Below are 18055 nucleotides of genomic sequence, written 5' to 3'. Positions count from 1 at the left end.
GATACTGCTGACTTCTTGGGACCTCTATTTATTCAGCTGTAGAACAGGGATTGTGTTATGAGCTATCTTGGAGGCAGTTTAGTGGGTACTTCTTTAATGTTTTTACATTTTGGAACTTTTTATATGTAGGCTTTATAGAAAGGAAAAGTATTTTTCATTTTTAAGTATCATAAGCACTGAAAGATTCCCTTGGTGACTGATTTATGTGTAAATACAGGCAGGGCATCTCTGTCAAACATATCATTGCCGTTGAATGGAAAGGCAGAGCATGAATCACTTCTAGGGTTTCCTGAGTTTACTTATGTAGGATGTTAAGAGAGGCTGCAGGAGTGTAATTGATGGCAATGTGTGAGCTGCACAAATTGAAAATCATGGGAGGATGAGAAGAACATCAGCTCAACACCAAACTAGTAATGGTGGGGAATGGGAGGCTTGCTCTGTGCATGTGGATATGCAGTGAGTCTCCATTTGTGCCAAGGAGACTTCAGGACTTTGAGTTTGGCTCCCTTCCCAAAGCAAATACAGTGAGAAGAGGAAAGCTAGCCAAGTTTTAATCAAGTAGAAGTTCTTTATCCAGAGGTGGCTGGCAAAAGAAGAGATTAAAGTATTAGGAGTGCAATGAAAACAAGACAGTAGAGAGTTGAAAGCTGGAGTACCTGGGCAAACCACTTGCTGAGTGAATATTCTGCAGTTGTCAGAAGGAGGTCCTGGGTGTTTCTAATAGACTGAAATGTGAACCCAGGCACCAGAACTTGTCTTCTTCCAGCTTTGGCTACCACTGTGGCAAGTATGTAATATCCTAATGCCTAGCTGAGCTGGTAGGATAAATGTAATCGTTCCCCTTAGAGATATTGCTAGTAGAGGGCTCATTAGCTGGCAGAAAGGCCAACAGCTGCAAACTGTTTATGTATGACAACATTTTGGATAAATCTGAGTTTACACAGTTGCCTGAGTCCTAAGGTTTGCTGTGGAAGTGCAGATAGCTCTACACATTCAAACCCAAGCACAGAAGTTATGGACCATAATTATGCAATTTCTCATGAGAGAAAGGAAAAAACCCTCACACTTGGTAATAGTAAAAATAGTAATTAGCTTTCCTTTCCCTCTACTGCTGATACTCCTGCTTGAATTTTTTTGATATTAAAAATTGATTTGTGCTGATTGCTGTCAGTATTGCATCTGCAAAGATACGGTCTTTTTTTCCCTGAAGAAGGCCACTGTCTGTGTATATTTGCATGAACACAGGAGAAGTGTGGGTTGTTTTTTTTTAGAAAAAAAACCACTCACCACCCCCCTCAAACAAAAAAACCCAACCAACCAACAGTTCAGCTTTCTTCCCTATTTTTCATTTTCACACACCTGTCTCCCAGACAGGGCCAGAAGCAAAATTACCAAATAAGAGAAGTTCCTCTTATGTTATTCCTGCCTGGTAGAACCACAACCTGCCAGAATTTTCGCAATCATGTCTGAATTAATGAAATTTCTGTCCTAGTTCTGCAGACTTGAAAGGGTCAGATAAAAATCTGGAATTTTAAGAGGCAAACAGCAGTTTCCATTCATCCCAATGATGAAAATAAATCATATTAATGCAGCTACCAAGGCATTGTTCTACTATCAGTGTTGGTTAAAGGCATATTTTTTCTCTGCATATCAAATATATGGATCATTGTATTGGGTTACAGAAAAGTTGCATTTATCTTAATGGTTTAGATATATTTACTAAAGAACTCTGTTATGTTTGCAGTGCAATAGTGTATTTGCTATTTATGTTCTAAGGAAAGAATTAATAGTAAGGTGTATTAGTCCAAAAGAAAATTATAGTCTTAGGAAATAGTTTGATAGAAAATATATATTTCAAAAACATTTCTGAAGAAAGCTTTTTCAGGCTTAAAATGTTATAACAATTTGTTATAACTGGCGTGCTGTTCTAGAATGACTTTTACTAACAGGCACTCAGCAGTTCATGAGCTGAACCTCTTACTGAGTTAATTTCATGTACTGCAAAGTTTTCTGCTGTCTGCTCTTCTAGGATTGTGTTTCCCTGCCTGTCCACTTCTGTTCCTATGTTGCCAGATCCCTGCGCTCCACTGCAACAGATAATCAATAACTGTAATAATATACTAATTTTAGATGTCTACATTTGTAAATTGCTCATTGTAAATATAAAATGGCCACACAGGGTTCACATTAAGCATTGAAAATAACTAATAAATATATGGTGAATAAGAGTCTGCAACTGAGCCACAGTCACTTCTTTTTCAGCCACGGATGGATATACAAGTCCTTAATCGTTGGTTTCTCACCTTTGAATAATGAGGCTTTTAGCAGAGCACAGTGTTATTGCCAGTCAGTTTCAGTGGGGCTTAGAACCACTAAACAAAGACTTCAGAACAATTACCTTTTGAGGTAATGTACTTGACATTGATATTTAACCACTCTTAATATATTGAAAGAACTAGACTATTTTGCTACACTACATCACCCAAACATGGAAATATTGCTCCTTTCCATCTCCAACTGACAGCAAACATTGACTTGGACTAATTTTATGAATTTATCGGAAGGATATTGGCATGAATCATTTCAAGCCAAACTGGTTTGCCTGATTGACCACCAAGCGACTGTTTTGTTGCTTCTTAGTTAAAACCTCATGTGTCAGATACACTGACATACATCTTGGCACTGATTAAATGGAAGATAAAGAAGGAATAATCAGGTTTAGTGAGAGGAATTAAACACTTTCAGTAAGAATCCTGCTCTGGTCATTGCAGTTAGCTGTTCCTAAAACTGCTGAAAGGTAACCAGAATATCCCTCTGTATCCTGTAGAAGTGTATTTCAGCTGAGTTGGGTCAGTTTGTTACAGAGCTATGTTTTCCTCATCCCCAAAAGGCAGAAAGATCTCCAGGAGTGACTTATAGGACACCACTATGGGAAGAACCTGGGCTGGGCATGCTAGGGAGTGAAGGTGAATGCGACAACCCTCACTAGTTTTCCTCTCTCACAGCTGGCGATCAGGATTACCGGCAGTTGATGGATGGGGCATCACAACTTTGTCTCCTGTGACAACACAGTATCTTCCAGCTGAGAGGCAGCTATGGACTGCATTAGCAATTTGGCATGAAACATCCTTCCTCCCAAGTACCCTGTTTCATGTGTGCATGCTGGGAGAGGATTTAAGAAGTCAAAAAGGCAGAAATCTAAAGAAGCAGGGGGTTGGCTAAGTCCCTTAATTGTTCCTTTTCATCTTCAGCTTCTGTGACTCAAATATTAAATTTTTGCTTCCCTTTAACCAAAATCTGGAATTTCCTCTTAATCTCAGACCTTCTGCTATTGGTTTTACAATAAACTAACATTTTCCTAAACAGTTTTTTCCTCCTGCCAACAGTATTCCCAGAAATTGCTGATGCCAAGTAGGGTTGGAAGCAAAAGACTATTATTGGTGAGGGTATTATTTGCAAGTCACCATAAGGGTGCACAGTAGCAGATATAAATCAGGAGAAATATCAACTTCCCTTTCAGAAATCAACCAGAAATGTTTTGTGGTCTTTAAAAGAAACAGAAGGCATATTCATAGCCCAAGACACACTGCAGATGCCTATAGTTGAGATTCTGTTCTGTGGAATCATAGAACCAGTTGGAAATAGAGTCTTGGAAAAGACCTGTAAGACCATCAAGTCCAACCTTTTAACCTAGCGCTGCCAAGTCCACCACTAAACCACAGCCCTAAGTACCACATCTATGCATCTTTTAAATACCTCCGGGGATGGTGACTCAGCCACTTCCTGGGCAGCCTGTTCCAATTCTTGACCCCTTTGTTGAAGAAATTTTTCCTAATACTCAATCTAAACCTCCCCTGGTGCAACTTGAGGCCATTTCTTCTTGTCCCATGACCCACGTATTAGGCTATCAGGTGTGTGGACTGAGGTTGCAATCTCAAAAATCTTTCTCGAAGTAACATAGTGCTTCCTGAGCAGTTCCTTGACATCCTTAGGACTATTCTGCAAGTAAAAAACGAGTCAGTTTAAGAAGAGTGCTGAAATCCAGCCTCCTATGGTCATTGATTTAAAAAGATTAAATCTTGTTTTCGTACTTTGCATGTGGTGTGAATCTGGTCTTCCACAGTCAGCGCTTTCAAAGTAAGCAAGTGTTAGTGTCTGATTTCTGCACTGCCTTCATTCTACTGCTAGTGCTGAATTAGAAGGCTATTGCCCATCCCTTCATTCCATCCAGAATCTCCTGGCAACAATATCCGTATCCAAATTGTTATCAAAACCCATAAGAACAGAACTGGACTTTTTCCAGATTTGAAGTTTTACATTTGCACTCTCATAAACACAGCTTTGTCAACTTTGACAGATGGGACAGAAAAAAAACCCGCCCCAGGAGATCGTATCTCCATTGCATGATTGTGGTCTACTCATTAAAGATAGCTAGATCTTAGCTACCCCTCTACAAGTCCAGTATTCCAACAAGGAAATAGATTTCTTGTTTCCTGCTAAATATAAACAAATATATCTGCTGTGAAAAAATTGAAAGGCATTTCTGGAAGGTCTTTATACCTCCTCTTCTTCCAGCATGGCAGAAGGATGTGTGAAGTGGCAGGATGAACTTGGCATTTAGGTTACTGCATGCTATCTGGAAATCTTGTTTTGTATGCACATTTGAACTGTTTGTGTGGCTTTTGAGAGGTGCTTTTTGACAGTGAAGGACTTGTGTAAATAGAGACATCCTTAGGCTCTGTCTTTAACCTTTGTGCATAACTCCCAATGGCTTAACTGTGGTTTCTAGATGGCAGATGAAACAAAATCTCATCAGCGAATTGTTCTGTGCATGGCCTGTGACGCCATCAGAATGTTTCCAAGTACAGTGGTACTTTCTGCAGGGGACAGTCTGAACACAGGAAGGGCGTATGAAGGCTATTGTTTTTCCATAGCGGAAGTTTCATGCCATAACTTCTGAATTCCTTTTTTACTTCAGCCTACAATCATTTGTGGTGCCCACACAAACAGGCCTAGAGAGTACTGTGTAATCATCCATGGGATCAAATCCTAAATTCCACTAAGTCATAGAAGAGTTCTGCTACCTACATCGGCTTTGTGACTCACCATCAGGAGTTTGCCTTTGCCAGCTTTTCTGACTCTGCCACTCTTGCTTTCTTTAAGTATGAAAATAAGGGAAAACATAAGATCCTTTAAGAAGGTCTCTGCTTTTACTGTTTTATTCCTTCTCCCCAAGGAGAGAAAATTTTATACTGAAAACTGGGAGAACTGCTTTTAAATGCTTGTTAAGGCTACTTCACTGCATCTTCCAACATTGTTGTAAAGGGCATTAATAGACAAGCTTAGATGAATTTTTGAGTCAGTGAAATATATTTTCTAATGAAAGCAGTGAAGGTGAGTGTGCTTAACTTGTTCCCTGTCTGACAAAATTCTAGACTGATTTTTCAATAGGATAATGAACAAAATACTCACGTGATTTTGTGTGCTATCTGCTCTAACATTTTTCACATGGGGTGCATTTTTTTATCATTCTGGTTGAGTTACTGTGGTACATTTTGAATGAATGGGCTGTTTCACTGATTCTGATGGGAACATTCTGTGTTTCTGTTGCAGGAATTGCTTACCTGGGAGGGGTCTGCAGTGCCAAGAGAAAGTGCGTTCTTGCTGAAGACAATGGTCTCAATCTGGCATTTACAATTGCACATGAACTTGGGCACAAGTAAGAACTTGTCCTCCTGTTTCTTTCTTTACTTATGCCACTGTAGCATACTTTTCTTTAAAGCCATACAAGTGAAATTACTAGTGTGGCATGTTTGTTACGATTTCATAAACCTAGCAGATAGATAAAAACTTAATTTTTAGGAGACTTATGTAAACACTTATTTTAGCACACATAAATCTTTCTATTTGATCTTCCCTTATTTTCCACTCTATGTTTTGATTTTGAGTAGCACAAAGAGTCCTCATTCTCTTCAATGATTGATGAAAGTAGTTAAGAGACAAATTCTGCTTTTGTTTATATTGTAGAATAGGTCCATGTAAACGACATCAGCTTCAAAATCTTTACACTTGCTAAATTCTCGCTGAAGTTCACATGTCTATGTCAAGGATTTTAATAGTTAAATACTTTGGTAATGGTTTGATCTCTGCATGTGAAGTAATCTACTGTGGCTGAAATTGTAAGCATCAGTGTTTTGGAAATGCACTTAAGCAGTATTATTTGATGAACAGAAAGAAATTATATACCTTGATTGATCTGCTCAATCAAGCTAACAAACACACTTTGAACACTACAGGGAAAAAAGCGAAGAACAATATAATTCCTAGTCAGACAGAAATTTGCAGAATAAGATTACAGAGTACTTTCTGCAGGTGACTTTGAAAACTTTTTTAAAGCCCCCTGTAAATATCCCGCGAACTGAGGAAAACAAAATTGACTGGAGGAATCACCTGCATCATCTTAGTGCAGTTAATGAGTTAATGCAAAGGTCAGTATCCAGCTCCACTGCTTTCCAGGCGAAGCGTAATATCCACTTACTCATAATGTTTATGAGCTTTTTCCCTTTCCATTGACATCACTCTGGTTGCACTGCATCACAGTTAGACTGTGTAAGGTATAGAACTAGAGCAGGGACAAATATATACAGGGGCAAGGGCTGTACCTATGGGATTTTCAGTACTCCTTCCTTTGGACTCTTGGATGGAAGGTGGGAAATCCCACCATTGTTCCTTTAGTAAGAAGTTGTGCATAAGTTTTGTCTGCACCCTCTGGAATCCTACACTTTATGTGTCTGCTGTGTCTTCCTTTCCTACAGTAACAAGTATTTGACAGCTAAGTCAGAGCCAGTATGTTGTGTTCAGATTCTGGCCAATCTCATTCCATGACAAATAATTATTTTATGGCAATATATTTAAAATTTGCATGGAGGATATTTAGATTGCTACCAAAAATGACAAGATGAAAATATATCTCCTGTTCACCCTCCAGTGACACCAAAGGCAGCTGAGCCAAACCGAGGGTAGTTTCAACAGAAATGAAGGACATTTGGTTTTGGTTTTATTTAAATTGCATGCCAAGATGTTAAACTGAGCCTAAACTTAATAACAAATTAACCTGAGGGTAATGTTAAGGGGAATTCAGCACTCATCTTTGGATGGGCCAAGAGCAAGAGGGAAAAATACTTGAGCTACAGAAAATCCAGCTGTGTAAAAGAGTGAGACTTGTCTGCCTTCGTGTTTGCCAAGTTTCTCAGCAGAGCTGTCAAGCTTCCTTGTAATAATGCCTTGCAAAAAATCTGCAACATAAATAGGGGATGTAATGCTTTGGGATACAGCTCTCCATCTGTGCCGAAAATAGCAAACTCCATTTTCTTTTCGGAGTGCAGTTTTGGTGGTAAGACCATAATGTCCTTTCTTTTCTGGTTTTCTTTCCTTGCCTCTATCTTGGTAACCTATTTTGAGAGTTGGGTATGAGATGTCTAAAGGAGTTAACAAAGCATGGCTTGGGTTCATTACCTTGGAGGACTTGGACAGTGGGTGTGCTATTGTGCAGGGAATCTTCTGCTTCAGGCGAGTCTTAGATCCTGTTGTGGGGAGAGATGGAGAGCTTAAATGATAATTACAGTTGAAGGAGGACAAAAGGCAAAGGAGACTGCATTTTCTAACGAAGCTGCCTCATGAGCCATTTTACTGAGAGCAGAGAGACTAGAACAGGCTCAGGCAAAAGAGACTGGGAAGAGTACTTGGGTACTGGAGAGGTGTGGAGGGTCTGTAAGAGCCAGCCTAGGGACCTAAAGTGTCTGGGTCTGGGGAACGTAGCTTTCAGAAGACAGATGAACCAGGAAGGCTCCAACGGAAGCAGCCAGCTGGGTTAAGTTAGAGAAGCTGTTGGCAGGATTCTGCTGCCACAGGTGTTTTGGGGACATGTTCCAGGTTAGCTTGTTTGACAATGAGTTGCAATTCTCTATCACACACTGGAGCAAGCCCTCCAGCCCTTCTGCCCCCTCTTCCCTTGTTTAAGCCCAGCCATAAGCATGCATAATCAAACCCTAGCATGCCAAATACAAACAGAGGGGGGAAAATGCCAGCTCTCTGTCACCACCCAACCTGAGCATCAAAAACATCCCCCTATACTGTCATCCACCAGTGGTCTTGTTACTTATTTCAAAATCTGGTCAATTTGCTGGTGCCCTTCTGGCCTTGAAGTCAACAGGAGTCTTTTCATTGACCTTAATAGGTATCAGGCCTCTCCTTATTCTCCTGTTTTTGAACTGCAACAGGATGCTCTGAGCAGTCCTGTTTCAGCATGTCTTCTGCAAACAGGATTGTTTGCAGACTTTACCTACAAACTATGTTTTTAAGTGAAAAAGCATTGCAGAGACAGACAAAGAAGCTCACATGAGCTTCAGGTTCAAAAGTGAGAATTGAGGAAAACTAAGTGCAAGTTTCTTAATGAAAAAAAAAAAAATCCAATCAGATCTCACATCCATATTGGCAAAAATATACATTTTGGAGAGCCATAATTGTGAGCTTTATTGAAGGCTGATTTCCTTTATGAGTGTAGAAAAGCTGAGATTTGTTACTTATTGCCCTAAGACTAACAAATGTCAGTGGAGATCACAAGCCCAATTTGGCATTCACAGATACTTTCTGATGTAGACTTTGGAAAAAGTGAATGGATTACTAATTGATGTGTCAGATTCCTAATCTGCCACTAATGTCATTTGGACTGACTGCAAAAAAACATTATTACAAACAGCTGCACTGTGAAAACATGGAGACATCATTAAATAGGTCTGTTAGGGTGAGGCTTAACCGCACCTTATAGGGTGAGGTTAGAGTTCATCTTCAGCGTTCACCTATACAGTCGTTGTTGCTTGAGGATGGGGTGAGTGATATAACTTTTTAGTGTTTGTTGTATTTATATCTTCAAATCTGGAGCAATAATTTTGGTCCATGGACACAAAGGGAGCATCCATTTGTATTTAGACACAATTTTTCCTTCAGAGAGTCCAAGAGAAGAATTTTGCTGTTACAAAAAAGTAACAGGCAGGGTAGAGACAACTAAATGTGTGATGGGGCTGCAAATCATAAACTTCTTACCACACGACAGGACCCTCAGCAAGTCTTGTTCCTTCGTTTAGCATGATCAATAGTAGATGTCTTTCAAAATAACACACTTTAATGTAACCACAGTTATTTGGTTTTCATCCAAGGATTGCTGGGTGGAGTACTGTGTTCTGATCCACACAAAAGGAAAGACACAGAGATCACAGTGGTCCCCGAAGTCTTAAAAAGTATAAGTCCAAGGTCTTCATATTATAAACAGCTTAATATGCTGAACACTTTCTTACTCTCATGTTTCCTCAACTGGCAGGGCAACTCCATCAGTAAGAGCTTGAAAATGCCCTGCTGTTGTCAATGGGATCCTGAATGGTGATTTCCCTCCTCCTCCATGAACTGCACCAGTGAGAACTTGAGCTGAGATTCATACCCCAAAGACTACCCTGAACAACTGTGACTTACTAGAAAAATAGCGCTACTTCCCCCTCCCCTGTTTCTCTTTTTGCCTACAGCAGTGACATTGTTACAATTTTCAAGTAATTCTCCAAAGAAAAAGGCAAATAATTTTTTTAAACAAAAGCTGGGATTCATCCTTATATCCGTTATCCCCTCAGTGAAGTGAGTGGGCTGTTGCCAGTAGTTTTTCAGGACAACAATGCCAGCTTTGTTGCCATTCCTGTTTCTTTCAACAGCCTTGGCTTTCCTGTTGTGGAATGGGGGGCAGACTTGGGTGAGGAGGGAAGATTCCCATTCATGAGCTAGCAGAACCTGGCACTGCCTAGTTGGTGAGAGAATAGCCGGAGGTGGTATGGCTAGAAGCCACGCTGTGTCAGATGCCCTTAAGAAAGTGAATCAAAATCAACCGACAATAAGCAAAATGCAGTCCCTTGCCAACAGTCTGAAACCGCAAGGCCTCAAACTTGAAGCTGAAACAGATGAGGACAAAAATGAGTCCAAAGGTAAAAAGCCTGTAGTGCACAAACCAAACAGCTCTAGATTTGGAATCAGACAAGAGAAGAGTTTAAAACTGGCAGGTTTCTGTCCAGTATGATTATTTGCTTTAGATGGTAAGTATTGATAAATGTAGCTTCTTAAAATTACTTTAGAGTACATAATTATTTGCTGCATAATTAAATATGGCCTTTGTGGTGTGTCTCAGGCAATAGTGGTATTGCAGGTAAAGGAAAAGCACTCTCTAGATGTTGCCTTTGTGGCCTGATATTTATGCTAATAGATGTGTGAATAAACTTACCTCCCTGATCTGTCTAGTGCAGCACCCAGCAGAGAGAGTCTGTGATGCAAACAGTTGTAAGGCAAAATGAAAATATTGCAGGCTGGAGGGGAATGTGTCTTGAGCAGATCCAAAAGGTACAGAATAATGCCCTTAAGTGACAACTTACACTGGCAATGCCAGGTAGGTCAGCGTGGTGCAGGCATATAAGCTTAATTCCTAAGAACCAGACAGGAAATTAACAGTCCCCTTTCTCCTGCACCCTGCAATGTATAAAGATTTGGTCAGAATGCATTTTAAAAATGAAAAGTTTCACATGGAAGCAGAGGACCACAGTAGTAAATGGGACCCAGATCTGAGCATTCAGGTAGTGCTGCAGAGTGCCCACTGTGCTAATGTAAAACTGTTTTGTTTTTCTTAAGCAGTCTGTTTTGTGATTCCAGTGGAATCATAGTGGTCTGCAAGAGGAGTGGTTCTGGAAATGATATAAAAATGGAGGGACCTTTGCTACAAATTCTCTCATTTTATCCTGGGATTATAACATTTAGGTGCAGGATGTGGGAGCTAAGAAGCTGTTTTTTTTAAAAAAAAAAAACAACCAACCCTCTCTTTTTTTAGAGCAGCTCACCATAGTCTAGCCTTGAATGCATGGCTCTACCAATGTAGGCAGCTGAGTGTAGTTTCTATGCTGGCTGACTTTAAACATCAACCCTATTTTTCAAAAAAGCTCCCACCTGTGCTGCTTCTTCTGTTCAGTGTTGCTCTTTTGACCATCTGCATTTTAGTGATGGCAAATACAAGGATTTCTTTACAGCATTTGTGAAGAGCTGGTTTTCGGAAGTGTAAGCAAAGCAACCAGTAGGTGAGTGTTAAGGTGCTGACAGCGAGATCGGTCAAGAAAAGAAGGCAGACCTTGCAACTGCTGTTTGAAGTGTAGTAGAGGCAAGAGTTAGTCCCACCTTTACCAGGCAGGATCTGATTTCTGTGAAACATTTTTCTTCATTGCTGTTGCAAAAGTACACCAATTAATGGCCCGGAAGCAATTCCCAGATTACTTCTTACCTCCCAAAAGCATTAAAACCAACTTTACTAAAGCTGCAGAATCAAACATGTAGAAGCACCAAAATCTTAGTTTCAGGGTTATCTGGACAGCTTCGATTTCAATTTTAACTCTAATCCCTCTGTCCCTCAAATGAGGCTAAACTTCTATAAACAAGGTAGTATTTCATCATGTAGTTAAAGATCCTAACTTAACACATGCTCACACACATCTTATTCACTCCTGTGCATGGATGTTTTACTAGAGAGAGACCTTGCAAAGAGGTGCCCATCTTGTGGGCCTGTAGGGTAGTATCCAGCTATGTGATGGCTCAGGGTGCAGCCTGTGACTGACAGGATCTGTCTTGTGACTGGATAAACCTCTCCAGTGGCACTGCTGGCAGTTTGGATATAGATTCTATCTTGTGGTGGAGAGCTATGGCACAGTTCCCTCCATGCTTTTGTAAAAATGCTGTGTGGCTTTTTTGACCATGCTGCAAAAGACAATGTGTTGGAACTCCCATGTCTGCATTCAGAGGGGTTGAGAGTCAAGGTCAGTTGGATCTCGAGGAGGACTGGAGCCAGAGGCAATTCCATGCAAGCTTTACTCTAGCAAGCTCAGCTAGTAGTCACTGTGTTGCTGCACCAAGACTTGCTGAGTATCTGGGTAGTTTGATACAGGCAGTTACTGCCGCAGCTATATTCTACTAGTGCCAGCACTGTCCATTTTAAATCTCACAGGAGCATGTCCCTTTTCCAGTGTATTGCAGTCTCAGGATTACTGGGAATGACTGACTGCCATGTAGACATACCCTGAGGCTGGCCAAAAATGCTGGCAACAGTCCGTACCCACCCTGGAGTTGCTAATTTTATTTTCTGCCATTTGTGTTGTAAATCTGTTGTGGAATGTCTCTCTCTGTTCCCAGGCTCCCTTTTCTTGTTCCCCTCCTCCCAGGTTTCATTCTTCTTCCACCGATAATTGCAAGCACATTTTCACAGTTAAGTTGCCCTTCTCTGTACAACTCCAAAAGGACATAATGCAACAATGTCATATATACATCAAAATCAGTATGATCTAGTCAAAGCAGTTATTTAATATCATATTCTGGTACATCAAAATCAGTATGATCTAGTCAAAGCAGTTATTTAATATCATATTCTGGTTTTGAGAGAGAACTAGGTATAGCCTAAAGTTTCAGGACATGCTTCTTCCACTTTTGGTAATACACTGAAGGATCTGTTTTAGACCAAAAAAGAAAAAGTACCGAAGTAGCTTGATATTATTAGCTTGATAATAGCTTTCTGAAAACTGTGTCCTAAGTTAGTCAAAAGGAAGCAGAAATCAAAGGCAGATATAGATCTAAACATATGTAAATAAGAAAAATCAGTGTAGACTGCAAGCATGGATGGTTTGGCCTGAGGAAGAGGTAGTGATGGAGCACCACTGAACAAAAGGTTTGTTTGCCCAACATAATACAGTACATGATACCTGAGTAAGTTAATTCGAATCCCAGAAGTAAAACATTGCTGTTGTATTAATCTTGTCTGGGCAAGTTGGTTTTGCAATGACAGTAGGATATCACATAGGGGAAAATCACACAGACGTAAAGAAGATTGGGAAGGAAAAATGGAGAGGTTCGAGTAGTATCATGTGCCAGACTTTGGATAATAGGCCTGTTTTTTCAGATGGGTTTTTTAGTTTTATGTAAAACTGCAAGATATTTACAGGTTACTGTTACAGTTACTGAACCTGCTAATCGTAGCATGGCAGTGGGGTACTTTCCCTCTTTCTCAGCCTTGTATCTTTCAAGTTGGATAGTTTATTTACAGTATTGGAGTGTGACTACATTGGAACTGGGCGTGGGAATGTCTACCTCCCATTGCTTTCTGGACTATTGTGGCAAGCATTAGTGTGGTTCTGGGCAAGGGTTTCTATGGTTTTACTCTATGCTTTGTGAAGGATGTCTGTGTAATCCCTAGTGAAGCAACATTCTCTTGCAGTCTCTCTAATTTCTTTGTTTTTGACCATCTTGTACAGCTTTAGTTAACATAATAAAACTGCACCAAGCAGGCAAATGACAATCATTTAGAAACTCCCAGACAACACAATTTTCGTTTAATCAATAGCTTTGTGGCTTTGCCAGCCATGTCTTTCTTTTTGAAGACTTATTCTGCTGAGTAAGCCAAGGCCATGTTAAATAGCTGAACCATAATGATTTGGCAAATCTTGCGTATGCTTCTTGCTACAAGGGTTCTGGTTTCATACTTCATTGGCTTTGCTGGCAACAGCCTTGTGCACCCAGTGACCCAAAACACAGGGACAGTAAAAGTCCCCATTGTGCAACCTCTACAGTACACACCAACACAGGAAACATTAGGTTTGCAAGTGCCATTTACCAAATAATCATTTGCTTTAATACAAGGGCAGCAATCTAGCCGAAATATTTACTTTTCCATTAGCAGTTGGGTTCCAATAGTCTGTAACCCATGCTGTCTGCCTGGCCTGCTGAGTTCAGCAGGTTCCAGGTGAAAATGACTGCAGAGCTGGGGAAGGTGATAAATCCCAGACTGTCACTTGGAAAAGCTTTTGGTACTAACTCAGCAGCAGCAACGCCAGTGGAAAAGTTGTTGCCTCTAGAAATGTGGTTCCCTTTACTGTTATGTCAGTGGAAGGCTGCACTGTAGTGGAACAAGGTTGTTGGCTGCCTTTTGGCCAGCAGGTGTGTGGGGAATAAAATTCAGCAAAAAGTTTACTAGACAAACTAAATAAACAGGTCTTCTTTGTTCTTATAGATCCCTTCCCATTTGCAAAATCCTCCCTACATCAGATGCTGGGCCTCTTTCCATGGTGGGATCCAACCAGCAGGGAGTTTTGTCATCTATGTCTTTACTTGAACCCCAGTTTCCAAAAAAGAGAAGAATATCCTACAGTATTCTTAGTTTTCTGCTTTTGTTCATGTTTAGGTAAAACAAATCAAAGCAAAAGGAGTCTGATCATAATGCTATATTCTCACTTGCTTGAAAAGTTTCCTTTCTACTGGGCTCTAATTAGCTTAGGGTGTTAAGCCTTAAAAATAAGTGCACTGAGACACTCATTTTGTATACCAGATCTTATCCCCATATAGGACAGTTTGACCTTTCAGAAATTACTGATGTCTGCCCTCTGGCAGCTGCTGTCACTTGCCAGTCAGTCCAAAGCCTGCCTGTCTCTTCCACCTCCCACCAGCTGGGCTCCCTTCCTACCACCCTGCTGTTTGCTGGCATCACTCTGGAGATAGCTAATGAAGTGGCAGGTTTCTAATCTAGTGTTTTCAATATAAATTTTAATTATACACCGTAAAACTAGACAGGATAAAGAAATGCTCCCTAGAAACAGTTTGCTTCTTAGTTTAGGTAGTCTTTATATTAAGGAAAAGTATTTTTCCTTCAAAAGAAAAGCACAGCTTCCTTTCTTCCTCTGGAAAACACAACTGCTAGCACCTTTCAATGGGTGAATTCTTTCCTGTCTAGTGCCTCCTTTATCTCAAGTAAAGCTTTTTGCAATGTAACATGGGATAGATTTAGTCCAAGAGGGCATAACTCTTCCCTAGTACTCATCACGAGGCACCATGGTCATCAATGGACAAATTTTGATAAAATTGCAGATTGCTTTTCTTTGTAATTTCTCTGTAATTTGTCTTCACATTCACATTTCAAGCCAAAGTTATTCAAAGAAAGAGTCTCTTTTCAAGTTGCTTTTTACTTTCTTCATGTGGCATTCTTAGGCAATATGAAAGCAAACTTGGCTTCATTAGCCTTGAGGTTTGTAGGCAGCCAGGCACACCCACTACCCAAAGAATTTCACTTCAGTATTGGTCTGAACATATTATTTCCAAATTGTTTTGATACCAAGCCATAATTTGCAATGTTCCTGTTTGATATCAAGTCTCTCCCTGCTGATCAAATGAGTAAGACTAAGTGAGATAGTGTGCTCAGCTTTTAAAATCATTTATGAACAGCCAAGGCCAGATGGTTCTGGTATTATGAATTATTTTCCCAGCTGCAACATTATAAAAAATCCCAAGAGTTTAGGGAGCTGGTATGTAGGAGGAGCATTATGGGAAACAAAGTTTCCATAAGGATGAAGAGCACTCCTGAGTGATGGAAGTGGCTGTGACAAGGATACCACTGAAAATGCCATGTCCTTATAGCAAACATCTTCAGCTGAAGCATATGTCTTCAGCTGAACTACTGCAGATTGTTCCATTGCTAGATTATATCTGCAACTAATAGAACTGGATCATGCATCTCCTGTGCAACTTTTTTCTAGACAGATTGTGGGTTTTTTTATTTTTCCAAGCAAAAGAGACCACGCAGGTTTGTTACTGTCCACTACAGTCACCCGTCAATCATTGTAAGAGGGTCACATAGGTTGGATTTCTTCTTGCACTGTGTCTGCAACCCACAGTGATTGGCAACATAGACCATGAAAGAAGAATAAAAGAGGCTGAAAAACATTTCTGTGAAAAGGACTTCTGGTCCTCTGGAAACCATAAAGCGTATATCCACTGGCTTGTCTGGAGACGTCAGAAGGCTTGATGCTGGAAGAATTTATATATATTACAGTTACTTCACACCTTTTTTGTCTTTTGATGTTGGTCATCTCCTCATTATCACCTCCAGGAATGGAAAATTCATCTTCCAGCCTGGGGAAGGCAGCCAGCATTCCTGACTCCTACAGTGCATTCCCCAGGCTGCCCTGCTTCCCCCAGTGCTTGAAAGTGGGTGGCTTCCTGATGGGGTAGAGTGTGGGACAGTTGTGGTTACTTGGGTTGCACATATTTGGCAAACATGCTCCGTCATCTCTCGCTTCTCCTTGCATTTATTCTAAGGGTGTCTTGTCTTGCATCTCTTCATTCAGGTTTGATGCTCAGTCATTAATGTAGTTGACTGGAGGCTTTCACTGGTTTCACAGGAGTTTTGGAAAAGTGCGCTCAAGTGATTGCATGCAAGAGCTTCTCCTTAGGTTGCTAAGACTTTGAGTGACAGACCTGTCAGCCGTTCTTACTGAGCTTTTGTGTCTCTTCCCTAGTGGGTGGGAAATCCCACCCAGCTATCCCAGGGTTTTGTCTTTTTTCTACCCTACAATTTATATTCCCTTTTCATCTTCTCAGGAAATGCATGTCACATTTCCTGAGGTCTTGTTCCCATCCACTTCAGGCAGTGCTGAAAGCAAACAGCTTGTTACCCTTCAGCGTGTTACTTCTGTGATGCACCAGGGTGCTTTCTGCATACAAGGACTACAGATGGAGCACAGCAGCCTCTACTCACCAGAAAAAAGAAATGAGCAGTCTTTTCTCTGCCCACCACTGTTTCATTCATAGTCATTGTGCACCTTCCGCAACAATTCTCTGTTTTCTGAAACCAGACTGAAGCAAGAGAGAGCATTTTTTATGTCCAAGAAGTGGATGAAATCTTCTGGAGGGCAAGGAGACAGCTTAGTGCATACATTTTTGTGGAGATGTTACCCTTTGGCCCTCAGGTAACTTTATTCTTGCTTTAGGGTCACAGCTCAGCTGTGACCATGACAGGCAGCCAGTGTCTCTTCATTGATAGCTTGAGAGAAGTGATTCCCTGTAAAGGGTCACTGATGCATGTTTTACAATGAGTGGTTTTTGATATATCTGTGTTCACCTTTTCCACAGGGATTGGACTGTTAAAGCAAGCCTTCGCTCTTACCAATACTGCTGTGTCAGAAACCTGTTGTCTCTGCGTTGTTGCTGGCATGTATCAAAGCATGTGAAAGGGTTTAGAAGTGCTGAGCATCTGGTTGGATGATGTGGAGATAGGGTAGTGCTCTAGGGATGTGAAGGGGCCAGGAATCTACATTTGTGTGACGTTGAGGCCCACAGAGCCAAAAAAACAAAGGCTGGAATGGAAGCCATTGTGTGCTCTGATCATGAAAGATAGTGAAATTGTTACCATAAGCATAACTGTGCTGAGCTCCTGATCCTTTGGGAGGGTGTGAGGGCAGAGAAAGAGCATTTTTAGTCCTGGACAGTCATTCCCATGTGATGTTGGGCAGTAGTCATGTGACTGGATTCATTGCATGAGCCTTTCCCAAATCTCCATTGCCCGTGTAGGCTCAGGTGAGCCCCTGCTGCATCAGCACGAGTGGACTGCTGTGGCCACTTTTGAGTCCTTGTGCAGTGGGGGGGTGGGCTGTTGCAGCCATTACACACTCATCCCTGATAACTGAGCGTTGTAACTTAGTTAGACAGGATTCTAAACAGGACAGTACCCCGCCGGTGCTGAGTTGGTACTGAATAGTTTACACTATGCTGTGTAATCCCAGTCCTTTCTGAATCTGAATGTGTATTGCTGGAGCTAGGGGTTGACAGCTCTCATGTTTAAATATTTGCATCAGATACTACATGGGACTTGGAAAGGTGTGAGCATTAAGATCAGAAGGAGGAAGGGTGTTTTCCTGAGGTAATGCTACCTCTTCATTGCAGAGTTTCTGCAAAGTTTATTTGTACATATATTGATCATGTTTAGATTTTTCTAGGACTTTGTATTTGGTGGAGCACTCCTTTTTCTGCCACAAGGTACACCACTCCCCTTGCAGTCTCAGGACCTGCTGATTCTTACCAGAAACACTGAAGCTGTTTCCAGAAAAGGTTGCTATCCTGGGACCACATCCTACAAATTAGATACAGTGGAGACAGACCATCATGTTTGGTT

The 18055-nt window shown here is 40.9% G+C and overlaps 1 protein-coding gene across 4 annotated transcripts in view; it reads left to right on the top strand.

The window, feature by feature from the left end:
- Nucleotides 1–18055, top strand: part of ADAMTS17 (ADAM metallopeptidase with thrombospondin type 1 motif 17) — a 207042-nt gene that overhangs the window by 83636 nt on the left and 105351 nt on the right. For all 4 annotated transcript variants that reach the window (XM_080397204.1, XM_080397203.1, XM_080397205.1 and 1 more), the window contains one exon: nucleotides 5614–5719. In XM_080397204.1, the coding sequence (XP_080253330.1) occupies nucleotides 5614–5719 (106 nt within the window). The remainder of the gene's footprint in view (nucleotides 1–5613; nucleotides 5720–18055) is intronic.

Source organism: Falco punctatus (assembly GCF_963210335.1).
Source record: "Falco punctatus genome assembly, chromosome: 7".
Lineage (NCBI taxonomy): Eukaryota > Metazoa > Chordata > Aves > Falconiformes > Falconidae > Falco > Falco punctatus.
This window is presented reverse-complemented; position numbering and strand designations above follow the sequence as displayed.